This window comes from Bidens hawaiensis, unplaced genomic scaffold (genome assembly GCF_021521415.1).
Source record: "Bidens hawaiensis isolate Kalapana, Puna unplaced genomic scaffold, B.hawaiensis_p1.1 tig00028274_1, whole genome shotgun sequence".
Taxonomy (NCBI): domain Eukaryota; kingdom Viridiplantae; phylum Streptophyta; class Magnoliopsida; order Asterales; family Asteraceae; genus Bidens; species Bidens hawaiensis.
The window spans coordinates 181,494-195,394 of record NW_027494610.1 but is presented as its reverse complement, the minus strand read 5'-3'; the positions used below and the strand labels follow the sequence as shown (position 1 = coordinate 195,394).

The 13,901-nt window shown below is 36.7% G+C and overlaps 1 protein-coding gene across 1 annotated transcript; it reads right to left on the bottom strand.

The window, feature by feature from the left end:
- Nucleotides 1-11,815: 11,815 nt before the first annotated feature.
- LOC143576731 (uncharacterized) lies at nucleotides 11,816-12,605 on the bottom strand. The gene is made up of 3 exons (XM_077060757.1): nucleotides 12,465-12,605; nucleotides 12,225-12,365; nucleotides 11,816-12,142 (listed from the first exon to the last, which is right to left on the bottom strand). The coding sequence occupies exons 1-3, from the start codon at nucleotides 12,603-12,605 to the stop codon at nucleotides 11,816-11,818; spliced, it is 609 nt and encodes a 202-aa protein (XP_076916872.1).
- Between the last annotated feature and the right edge of the window lie 1,296 nt (nucleotides 12,606-13,901).

Genomic DNA, 13,901 nt, shown 5'->3' with positions numbered 1-13,901 from the left:
CGTAATTATTATATATATTAATATTTTTTTATATTAAGTATGTTTACATTATAATTTATAGCATTAATAATTTAATCAATGGAGATTAACCAATTAATACGGTTTGTTGAATTTATAATCAATACTATATTTAGAATCAAGTTTTTTTTTTCTTTTCCATCAATAGAAGAGAACTGATTTGGGCGAGAATTTAATAGTGAGAGTTAACCTCAGAATGCCATGTGTCCAGAATTATTTTCTTTTATTAGTGTGTGTATATATATATATATATATAGGGTTAGGTTAAAATAAAAACCCACTTGAGTTGTGAAAACTCTAGAAACTCATTCTCAACCACATGTTTTTAATTAAAGTTTGAATCATGTGGTCCACAATTAAAGTTAATAAAAAATTTAAACATAAATATAATTTTCTCTCTTTTGAAAACATATAAAAAAACTAGTAAAAAAATGTTAAAAATAGCAAAAAAAAATTTTTTTTGATGTTTCAATGTTTTGTATTAAATGTTACAACATATATTACGTGTGCAAAAAAAAAACAACGATGTTACAAAGGGTTTTCACAACTCAAATGAGTTTTCATTCTATACTTTCCATATATATATACATATATATATATATATACATATATATATATATATATATGTTATATGATAGAGATTGTTAGGCCGTTGATAAGACATATGCACATAAGTTGTAATATCTAGAGAGTGGTATAGTTTGCATGCATCTCACTCTCTAAATATTACCAATTGTTTCCTATGAATGCTATTTTACTAAGTATGGCGTTGTTATCTTATTGTTGATGATTTTATAAATTTAGAATCGCAATAAAAAAAATTCGGATTAGATTTGCGTCAATAATATATATAGTTTATTGACGCAAAGAAGAGAGCTACTAATTCCGTTGATTTGATGCGTCTTCTCCCAAAACTTGGTGACCTGCAGAGTGAGTTACTTTTGCTATGATCATGTATGGGTATTGCTAAACTTTTATTCGGTTTGAGAACATGCCAACCTGTACATATGATGGAGGCAGCATTGTTATTTGACAAGGGATTGCGTGAGGCGATCGAGGACATTGTAGTTTGTGGAGGTCCTTTCTTTGGAGACCTCCAATGGCGACTTGCTTCCTTACCTATTAAGAATGAGGGTTTGGGGTTGTATTCGGCAGTAGAGGCTTCCTCCTATGCGTTTGTGGCCTCGAGAGCCCAATCGTGGGTGCTTCAGGATCACATTTTGCGAGACAATGGTATATGTGGGATGGATTCTGATTATTCTTGTGCCTTGGCTTGTCTTCGTGATATGATTCCAAGCTTCGATTTTAGCAGTTTCACTAACAAAGAGACCGCCCCCTCTAAAGCCCAACATGCATTGGCGAGTGCTCTTTTTAGTAAAACTGTTCACGATATGGAGTCACAATTTGACATGACAAGTAGACAAAAAAACCATTTTTGAGTGTCTACAAACACCACATGCTCAAGAGTTTCTTCTTACCATCCCTATAGATGGGTTAGGCCAGCATATGTCTCTAGTGGAGTATCGTACTATCCTTAAGTATTGCCTCATGATTCCTCTATTCCCGGTTGACGAGATATGTCCTGTTTGTCGTAAGGCGTGTTTAGACTCAAATGGGGAGCACACGGTGCATTGTAAAGAGCTCCCGGGGTTCAAGTACCGACACGATCTGTTAGGGATGTGCTCTTTCACATATTCAGGCGGGCCGGAATTTCTGTTAAGAAAGAAGCACCTGTGAATTTCTTGACTGACCCGTTTCATCTCTTCGACTGACTGACATTTTGGTGTTTGGATGGATAGGAGGAAAACATGCTTGTGTGTGGATTTAACAGGGGTTTCCCCTCTGCTGGGCTTAGGGAATAGTGGTTTCACAGCCGGTCAAGCTGCTTTGAAAGCTGCTTTAGGCAAGGTGACCAAACATGAGAAGGCGTGTCTTGACAACCAACATGTGTTTATTCTTTTTGCTTTTAACACTTTTGGTTTTCTCGCGCCTGAAACTGTGGAGTTACTTACCTGTGTTCAACGGGTTATGCATAGTAATGTTATGACTCCAAGATCCTCAAATGTAGTTTTTAAAAAACTGGGTTTTACAATTTAAAAAGGAGTAGCGGCGTAGCTTGTTGCCCGCTTGGTTTCTGTTTCTAATGTAATTAGTTATTTATAATTAAAATCAATTTTGTTTAGGGTTTAATACTCTATAATACTTGGTACATTTAATAATAACATTCTTTCTTCATAATAAAACGTGTCATTACATTTATCCAACGATAAATTAAGAAAAGTCTTATTGGGTGTGAGATTTAAAAGTTTCACGTTTTAATATTATAGTCTTTAAGAATTGTATTTCTATAATATATAATTCGTCAGAAAAAGTACAAAACGTGCTTCACGTCTGCATGAAGGTGGCAAGGAGGATTTTTGCCCTTTTGGAATCAAAAGTAAAATGCTGACCGGTCAACGCTGACTGTAAGTCAATATTGGAGTTAATGGGTCCCTTAAACCGGTTTGTAGTCGTAAATCGTGGGCCGTTTTATGTATTAATTGCTCCTTCACCCACCCTTTAAATATTAAAGTTGTTATTTTTCATCCTTCAAAATTTGAAACCTGCCAAACATATTTAGTCTTAACAAAAGTTTCTAAAGTTTGTGTTAAGGGTGATTACCGTCCGGATTTGATGGTTTATATGTTAAAGCCCGATCCAAACCATTAGTAACGATTATTAGTCATTACTCATTAGACTTCAAAATCACGCCATTGAAACCAAGCGTTACTAATGGTTTGGTTCCGGTCTGGTTTTGGCTTATTAAGCGGGTGTATTTACAAGTTAACCAACCTTTTTCATATTTGCATATTTACCGGTACTTACAAGTAATCATGTTGTTGATAAGCTAATTGGGTTGCTTTTTGATGAAGTTGATAGGTGAAATATTCAAATTACATTCAACAAAATTTATAATTTCATAAAAGGATTCAATTAAAAAAGCATGAAGAAACATGAAGAAAAACTTATAGCATAAATGCATAATCTAGTTCACCAAATATTCTGTGTGTGGAGGCCGGTTATACTTCCATGCTAATTATTCTATGAATTTGAAAATAACTAAATTAAAACAAAAACGTAAAAGAACAATAAATTTTGGGATGAAAAGGTATTCTATAGACACTTGTAATTAAAAAGCATTTATTAATTTCACATGCCCATTTTGAGGAGGTGAAGCTGCTGAATTACCAATTGTATTGTATATAAGATTAATTTACATGTCCATTAGTTTTTTTCTTTTAATTTAAACAAGCTATTTAAATTTGTAATTTGACGAAATATTGGGTTTATTCCAGAACCGTAACTAGCCTATTCTACCGCAACAACTCACCGCTGCAACACCTATATTTTATCGACTGAATTATAAACATCCTTTTAAATATGCCATTTTTTCAATCATAAGCTATATGGATGCCATTATTATTCTAGGCGTTCATTAATTTATTTTATGACTTTAGTATCGATACCGCACGCATGGGCCAGGATGATGGGGCAACGAGGATCCACGCAACCTGGTTGGATGTTGAACAAAATGTTGACTACCTTATCCCTATCACTTGATGTCATATGAACATTCAACATATACAAATTACTAACTACCAAATACCCAAAAAAAAAATAATAATCCTTATTGTAAACACCCCAACCAACATTTAGTTATAACAAAAACTTTCTATGTTCCCATAACCCCTAATTCAATCAGTTTTACAAATAACAAACTTTACCTCTTTCCATTAACCCTAATTCTATTTCAATTTTGTTTCTTTTCTTGGCTCCACCATGAATGACCAACCCAAGAAATTTAAAGACACCATGAGAGTGACATGGCAAATGATATTACAAAGAACTAATGAGGAATTTGACTTGAGTCCTATTAGTTTAGTTGTCACTAAATGTGTATATTGCAACGTTGGTATACTAGGGCAAGATAATAAAGAGCTTCATGTGCATCACTTGTATTGCAGAGAGAAGCCAAAGTACGGAGTGGATAGTACAATGGAAAACACTGAATGTGAAAAATGCTCAACTGGTAGGAAACTGTTGTGTGTACTGTGAGATATTCAATGGTACTGTTGATTAGTTTATGAAAATAAGTTCACTTGCTAGAAGAAAAAAAATGTATGAGCAATTGATAAGTGACTGGAAAATCAGAAGTGAGGCGTTGAAGTACACAAAAAAAGTTGTTCCAAAGTACATCTCTAGGCTGTGGAGAGCTTCAGGCATGTTGGGGCGATTTTTTAAAGAGTTTAATGAGGCAGATTCAAGAAGGTTCTAGAAAGCATCAATCCTGAAGTGGCTGCACCGACGTATGGTCTAGTTCAAAGGAAGGCTAGGTTCTGCAAGTTTACTCACAAAAGGATCACTTAAGTGTCATGAGGTATGTTACTTTTAATTTATGATTTGACTTGGATTTGGATAGGATCCCTTAAGTGTCAAGAGGCATGTCACTTATGATTTTTGATTTGGCTTGGATTTGGATTTAATTCTTTTCAAGTACACTTACAACTTTGATCCCTCAACTTCACTCTCTTTTTGTTAATTTAAAAAATAGTTACACATATACCCCCTAATTCAAAACCAATAACCCCTCGACTTTTTAACGACCATAACTTTTTCACACGTTGATATTTTTTCAAAAAAAATTATACCATAAAAACGAGCATTTTATTCTCTTTAATTTGAGTATGATATTGCTATAGTTTTTTTAGTTTTAAAGAGCTAGCATGTTACGTGATTATCATTTAGAACTGGCAACAAGTTAAGTCGATGATCCTCGTTTATTTGTAAATCTAGATTAGGATCGGAAGGAGTCGATACAAAAAAGGGTTAATAAGGTTCGGGTCGGTACAAGTTCGAGTAGAGAGGGCCCATGTCAGAATGTTGCCGTGTCGGAACAGGTTTGAGGCCAAAACAAGTTCGTTTAAAGAATGATTTATTTGAAATTATTGTATATTTCAGATTTCCTTCTTGATTTTCGTCATTGGTTACATATATGCCGTTGTTTACAGGTACCGGAGTCGATAAACACGTGTCCAACACCAAGTAACGCACATAGTCCAATATTGGTAAGCGCTCAATCCAGCGCCCCACACCAGTAATCGGCATGAATTAGATGCCTGGTGTTGGTTAAGCATGTTTTAATGTCGATAACGTGCATTCCGATCCGGTTACGCGTGCTCAATTTTTGGTTACACGCTACTAGCCTTGCATGGGATACGCACCCAATTTCGGTCTACGTGCGCACTATCATCAGGTGACTTATGTACCCATAATGACTACGCGTTCAATGTCGAGTTTGAACGTGCACCCCGCTGCATCGTGTGGGCACTCAGCTAGTTTAATAAAATTGAAAAGAAAATTAGAAGTGACAATGAGAGTGAATTTACCTCGAACAGAATGCTTGTTAAAAGATCATCAATTCCTAATGAAATGGATGTGGCGGTAGCTTGTTGGAAACCCAGAATCTTTACTTGATCCAGGATATGTGATGTATATCATATTCCATAGTGATCAATAAATCGACTAATAAGTCATTTCATGGCAGTTCCGTCTATTACTTTATTGTGAAAGACCTGAGTGGACCGTTCTGCCATCAGTACCTCCATATTGCGTTGTGCTGAGTAGAATTTGACAATGGGTTTGAGTCAGTGATTGGAAAACTTCCTTTTCTAGATCTTGATTTTACATCTAACATGGTATTCTTCACTGAGAGGAATGGTTGGCGATGAAAGACTCCCTTTACTAGTTGTGAATCATGTTATTTACATGATTCAACTTACTCTTCTCAGGAAACTCCTAATCTCATTGGTAGTTGAATCATGTCATTTAGGTGATTGATTCCACTTACTGAAGGCTGTGGAATAAGAGCGATAAGGCATTCTGGATTCAAGTTATCTTATATGGGCCTTGAATATTAAGCCCAATTTGTGGTTTTATTATACAATAATATCCAATTTGGACTCGTAAGGTTTGGCCCATTACCTTGAGCTAGGCTAAACATGTACACCTTTTGTTATGAAGATGTGATCTTATCAGTTGATGGGACTTATTCTAAGCCCAACCCTCTCGTCTTATGGTAGGATATCCATAAACCTTGAATCACGGGAACCCTAAGGTCGTTGGTCTACAGTGTCACTGTAGAGAATTCCTGTCTTGTTTTCCACATCGTTATCTCCTCTATTAAAATCTAGAATGTTTCTTTTCATTTTGTTTTTTTGGTGGCATACAAATTTCTTGTTTGATTATATTCATGGATATTTCATAAGTATTCTATTCCAAAAATGGAAACAACTGGGAATTTTCAATAGAAATTAGATGCAATTACTAAGTTATGATGTGGCATTTATAGAATGAAGACTTCATTCTAGATTCTACGAGAATTTTTATGAAAGCCTTTCATTTGCTTCTCTTTGATGGAAGTTTGATTTTCCCAAAATATATCCTAATTTTGGGTCTAATTCTTTTTCTGATGATCAATTTAACCTATGATAGAAAAGATATACGTTGTTATATTTCACCTCTTCAACAAATTTAGTAATAAACACATCGACCCTATTGTTCCGATGGAGAGAGGAACATATGATTAGCTTTTTGGGAAATTTCCAAACGAACAATTTCAAGTTTCAATTTCTTACTTTACCTTTTCCAACTCTATGTATTCCTTTATCAAAGACCACCTGCCTACGTACCACGCAACCGAATGGATCGGTGGAGCAAAACACCATTCTCTCCTCAAAACAAAAGGGTTTGAAATTTGAAGCTAAGTTGCCCACACTTTTTTCGGGAGAAAGCATCATGATGGTAGCCTACATTATAAACCGACTTCCTCACAAGTCATCGAAATAACACCCCTTATGAGATCGTCTATGGATAAATACTCGATTATGAAAATCTATTGGTCACACAGCTAAACCCCTACGGCCTGATGTGACCATAGTAATCACAACTCGGTTTATTGTCATTGAAGGTCCGAAATTTAAAAAACATTACCCTCAGTGGTTGTCACACCCTAACCTAAGGCGAAAATGCCGGGGTGCGAACCGTTAGTTCACAGCTCACAGGGACTATCATACAATTTAAATATGGCAATAACTAATTAATTTATTTATTTCAAAATTTTAATCAAGTACACAAAGTTTCAAATCATGATAATAATAATCCAAATTAAACAGGAAACCCCAAAATGAAATAAAACGCAAATATCTTTTATTTTAATATCTAATGATCACTCTATAAGTTTTTCAAATTATCTTTATTTTAATATGATAGCATGCATATGCGTACAAAATAAAAGTAGGTTTGTCAACCCGAGGTTGAGTGAGATAATCACCAATTTTGACTCTAATAATAATATATAATAAATGAGCAAACAAAATAATGTGAGTATAATTCAATCAACCATGAGCAAATAGTTGTGTCAGTTAACCGTTGCCTAGCAAATCGGGCATTGGCTACTATGACTAGCATATACAAATGTGGGTGTCAGTTGACCATCGCCATGTGAATCGGGCTTTGGCTAATAAGAGGGCGTCTGATCATACTTTAATGTGGTTATGATGGACCTTTTCGAATGCGATAAAGTAAACAATTAAGCAATTAGCATTTAACTGATCAACATACAATATTCAAGTTTGCTAGTTGTGTGTATATAATATATAAAATACGAAATAATACGCATACACCCCCAAAATCATTGAAAAATAGTAAAATATGAGGGAATGATTTCTCACCTAATTACTTAGGCGAGTTTGCAAGAAATAATAATAATAATAATAATAATAATATAAAACGAGTGAATCGTCCTTTAATGCGCTGACTAAGATAATCCGAAAAGACCTGAAACTTAGAGACAATAAACTACAATTAAATCCGAGAACATAGCCGCTGCAATCGATCGAAACGGATGTCTAAATCTCCGGTTATGAGATATTTAACAAATAAGCGAGCTGGTACTGACCAGAATCCAAACAACGAGTCAAAAGTTTGGTTTTGGTCAGTAGCCTTAAAATCTCGAGAAAAAAATAAAAGTCTTTTGGACTGAAAGTTAGTTCCGACCAGAAGTGATAGAAAACGATTGGTCAATGTTGTTGATCAATATGCTCTTAAACGGGTCAAAGTTAAATTGACCCATCAATTCCCCACAATCTCAGAAATTGATTGAAGGTTATTGACTATTGATTAATGAGAAATAACTTTACAGAAGAAAACTTACCCGGATAATACTTAGATTGATGAGAAAGCGGAGTTAAAGGTCGAGAATGCACGAAAGTCAAACTGGTAGCTTGTTCTTGAAGTAGAAAATCGATTAGAACACCAAGGGAGGATGGGAATTCAATGGAGGAAGAAATAATGCAGGTAATTATGATGTGTTAGGTCAAATAACTTAATATATTTAGTACGAAAACGTTTCCTTGGTCAAACGACTCGTTTTAGGTAACCGAATAAGCTTTAATGACGAATTAAGAGCAAGTAAATCAACCAGATCAATTTATATTGGTAGAGTAATGAATGCAAACTTATTTCATCAGTAATGGAGGTGTCTTGGACCGTAATTCACGAGATTTGGTTCAAAAATGGTAACGTTTACGTATTTAAACAAATAAATCAATAAATAACGAACCAGCTAGTATAGCGAGCTGGCTGCGCCACGCGACCAGCCCTGACTTCCTTGTCCGCGCGGCGTGGCATGGTCAAGGGGGTAGGAGCTTTCCAAAATGGCACATTTAGTCCTTGTACTTAATAAAGTGTTAATTTTTGGCATTTTAAGACTTTTTAAGCATTAAAAGACAACTTTAAATAACACAAAGGGTATGAAATGAAAATACATCCTTGAATACTTATAAATGCATGACTTTGTTAATAATTAATATCCGAATTACATTCCCAAATATGTTTAAACATAAACGAATACAAATACGAAAAATCCGAGATGTTACAGTGGTCCCCCACTAAAAAAAAAATTAGCGTGGCTAGTTTATTGCTGATGTGTTACATGACATGGGCATTATGTGGATATTTATTTCTTTTTACATTTATTTTAACCTGATCACAATGAAAGGCCACAATAAACCCCACCCCATTTTAATAACTTTACCAATTAACATCGATGAAACCTCACATGAAACCCTAACTCTCTCTGACCAAGATCGCATGAGTCTTCATCATCATCTACCACCGTTCAATCCTAGAAACCCAAAATATTTAGATTTGGAACCGATGGGAATGTGGATTGTAATCATGACATAATTGTAGTCATGAGAGTTGCTAGAAAACGAAGTTCAGGACAGGGACACGAGTTTTATGGTTGCCCTCTTTGGCATGCAAGTGAATTTCTTCATGTGTATATAGTTTTTGGACTTTGGAAAGTTAATTTCTTACTTAAAGTTAATTTCTTGATGTGTAAATGTGTTAGAGGTCGGATTGCAAGTTTTTCATGTGGAAACAACATGGTGATGCTATTATTTCTGCTAGATGCAATTGTAACCTACTTGAAATGAAAAACAAGTCACTAGAGATGAAGAATTTAAAGCTAGAGTTAGAGAATATGAAGCTTGAAGAAGAGAACACAAGTTTTAAAAATAAGCTGACCTTTCGGATTTAATGTCAAAGAAAGCATATGTTTTTTCAGTTGTAGGCTTATTAGGTGCACCGTATTTGTATTTTAGCCAGTCAAGTGAAATGCAATTGTTTTAATGCACAATGTAATGATTGTGATGGCTTTCTAGGAGTTGTTTAATGAACATTTGCACTTGTAGACTTATTAGATGCAATGTATATGTAGGCACTCAATTGTGTTTTGAGCATATCTTGTTTAATGAAATCTATTGGTTTATACTTATTGTAATGGTACCAATTTAACCAACAGATTAATGCAGGTAATAAGCCAACATTTAACGCAGCAGATAGTGTTTTAAAACTCACTAGGCGGTCCTTAGGCAACCGACCCCTTGTAGGGAGTACTCGGGAAATACTAGGCTTGTACTCTTACATGATAAATATAACTTAAAATAATTATTGGATATTAAATATAAATGTTAAAACAAGCATAATTCACATCAAAATAAGCATAATTCATATGAAAAAAAATACAATTCAAAAAATTCATGTTTTGTTATTATTTTTAATTTTTTACTAAAAAAACAAAATAAGTGGCCGAGTTGACCTTGGAGGCCGAGTAACCTCGAGTACTCCGACTTTTGGCCGAGTTGGACCTTGGCGAGTAATGGTAGTCGAGTTAGGAAAAGGCGGCAGGGTTGATGCCCGAGGACTTTCCAATCGCCGATTCCAAGGCCTTGAAATCCGACTTTTACAATAGTGGCAGCAGATTAGTGCAGGTAATCATCAACAATATCATTCAAGTGATACCATTTACATTAGCTAACCATCCAAGTGATACCATTTGCAGCAGCTAACCAAACATAATAGGCTAACAACAACAACAACAAACGTACCCAGTAAATCCCACAAATAACATAAGCTATTGGTAGGGTCTGGGAAGGGTGTGATGTAGGCAGGCCTTACCTCTATCCATGAGGATAGAGAGGCTACTTCCAAAAAGACCCTCGGCTCAAAAGCATGCAACATATAAACTCACAAGTACCAAAAACAAAATTATAGTGATAAAGTGGCACAATCAAATATCAACACATATGAAATCATAGAATCCAAATAGACATACCAACGCAAGAAAAAATATAAGCAAAAACTGCCTAAAATGTAGAGGGGTCTAAGCCTATACGCTAAAACTAAGATACAAAAAAGATCTCCTCTAAAAGTCCTTAACCTTAATTCTACATCTCCATGAACACCTATCATGGACCATGTCCTCAGAGAGGTGTAACTCTATCAAATCCTGCCTAATCCGCTCATCCTAAGTCAATTTGGGTCTGCCTCTACTCCTCCTTCATTCTACATTGAGGGTTTCCACTGCTCTAACTGGCGCTGTTTCTTGTATTCTCTTCACATGCCCATACCATCTCAATCTCCCTTCCTTTATTTTTTCACATATACTAACAATTCCTAGTCGTTCCCTAAGAACCTCATTTCTTATTCGGTCCAACCTTGTATGCCCACACATCCACCTCAACATCCTCATCTCCGCCACCTCCATCTTGTGTGCTTGTGTTTTCTTGATGGCCCAACAATTTGTTCCCTATAACAAAGCCGGTCTAACAGCGATCGTATAAAATTTCCCTTTTAATTTAGTTGGGAACCTCTTATCACACAAAACCCCCATAGCTGCTCTCCACCTACACCAACCCGCCTGAATGCGGTGTGTTACGTCATTATCTATCTCCGCATTTCTTTGTATATAGGATCCTAGGTATTTGAACTTAGTAGCTTGTGGAACCACTTGACCTCCGATGGTGATCTGAGAGTCCCTATCATCTCTAGCCCCACTGAAATCACAATGTAGATACTCGGTCTTCGAGCGACTAATCCTTAGTCCTTTATCCTCTAGAGCTGCACGCCATTCTTCTAACCTCACATTGAGGCTATGTTTAGTTTCAGCAACTAGCACAATATCATCTGCAAAAAGCATACACCACGGGACCGTCCCTTGAATCGAATTTGATAGCTCATCCATGACGATCGCAAAGAGAAAAGGGCTCAAGGCTGACCATTGGTGGAGTCCTACTTCCACGGGGAAGAAGTCAGCATCCCCTACAGGCGCCCTAACAGTAGTCATTGTCATATCATACATATCTCTAATTATGTCTATGTACCTCCCAGAAACCCCTCTGCTCTCTAAACTATCCTAGATCAGTCTACGTGGTACACTATCATATGCCTTTTCAAGATCAATGAAGACCATATGTAGATCCCGCTTCTTCTCCCTATACTTTTCCATCAATCTCCTTAAGATGTGAATTGCTTCTGTAGTTGATCTCCCTGGCATGAAACCAAATTGGTTTATCGTAACTTGGGTTTCTCTTCTAATTCTTGTCTCGATTACTCTTTCCCATAATTTCATAGTATGACTTAGTAACTTAATCCCTCTATAATTCCCACAACTTTGGGCATCTCCTTTGTTCTTGTATACTGGCACTATGAAAACTACTTCTCCACTGATCTGGCATTTCTTCTGATTTGAAGATAAGGTTAAACAGAGTAGTTATCCATTGAACTCCATCATCTCCCAAACATTACTACACCTCAATTGGTACATTGTCAATACCCATTGCCATGGCCCTTCCCATCTTCCTAAGAGCTATCCTCACTTCACCCTGTGTGATACTTCGGTAGTAGCAATTATTCCGTTGTCTCCTTTGAGTAGTGTTGTTGGTGTTTTGTTGTTTGTAAGTTCTCTGCCCGTTGAACAAATTGTGGAACTATGTTTACCATCTCAACTTAATGTCAACATCCTTGTGTAAAATTCGTCCATACTCTCCTTTTATAAACTTCACTGATCCTAGGTCATGTCTCCTACGCTCCCTGGCTTTGGCAATCTTAAACATAGCATGTCCCCCCTCCTTTGTTTCTAAACTGTCATACATTCGCTTATAGGCCGTGTTCTTTGCTTCCGTCACCGCCTTCTTTGCCTCCATTTTTGCCTTTTTGTATCCCTCCCTCAGCTGTAGTCTCTCTTCCTCGTTCGTGCACTTTAGGAAAACCCTAAAACTCTCTTGCTTATCCCTTGTTTTGGTCTGCACCTCCTCGCTTCACCACCAGGACTCCTTATGCCCGCTTGACCTGCCAGTCGGGCTAGGGTCTCTTTCGCTATTTGAGTAATGGTAGTCGCTATAGCTTCCCACATCTGGTTTGCGTCATCCCCTAGTCGAGTCGACGTTACTGAAACGATCTTATCTTTGAACTCTTCAATTTTTTCACCCTTTAAATTCCCCCATCGGATCCTAGGTAGAGATTTCCTCCCCCTACAATCAGTTTTTGTTTGAAAGTTATATCTGCCACCAGTAGATGGTGTTGAGCCGCTGCCGTCTTCCATGGTATAACCTTGCAGTCCTGCCACCATCTTCGATCTTCTCTTTTTGTCAAGAGGTAGTCGATTTGCGTGTGATGTCCCCCACTACTGAAAGTTATCAAATGAGAGTCTCTTTTTCTAAAGAACGAGTTTAAAATGCTCAGGTCATGTGCCATCGAAAATTCTAGGAGATCCTTACCAGGGTCATTTCAAACCCCAAAGCCAAAACCCCCATGTACCGACTGAAAGCCATCACTCTCCTTACCAATGTGGCCATTGAAATCACCTCCTATAAAAATTTTCTCTTGTCTAGGTAACTCCCTCACTACTATGTCTAGACGATCCCAAAACTCCCTCTTCTCCCGATCCCTCAGTCCAACATGTGGTACGTATGCCCAGACCACTGCCACTACCTCCTCACCTAAAACTAGTTTCAACATCATAACTCTATCGTTGTATCTAATCACCTCCACCACATTCTTATAAACTTCCAACGCTATTAGGAATCCTACCCCATTTTTTGCTCTATCCAACCCCGAATACAATAACTTATACCCATTGTGCTCATCCCATCTTTGCCCCTTCCACCTGGTCTCTTGAAGGCACGCTATCTGTACTCTACGCTTTTTAAGTGCATCTACTACTTCCAACAATTTACTATTAAGCGTACCTACATTCCAAGAGGCTATTCGCAAACTATACCCCCTTTCTTTTCCCTTGGCTGTACCTCTCGTCCTTGGACACGATCTCACGGAAAAGTCATAACTTCTAAGGTCTATGGTTGCAACTAGTCACCGGAAAACTTAAGATCACACAAGTAGCCAATAATTTTATAAGACAACTAATGTAAAACCCACATTCAACAACACAATATACACAATGGGTAATAATCAATAATTGCTGGATAACGAGATCACACAAC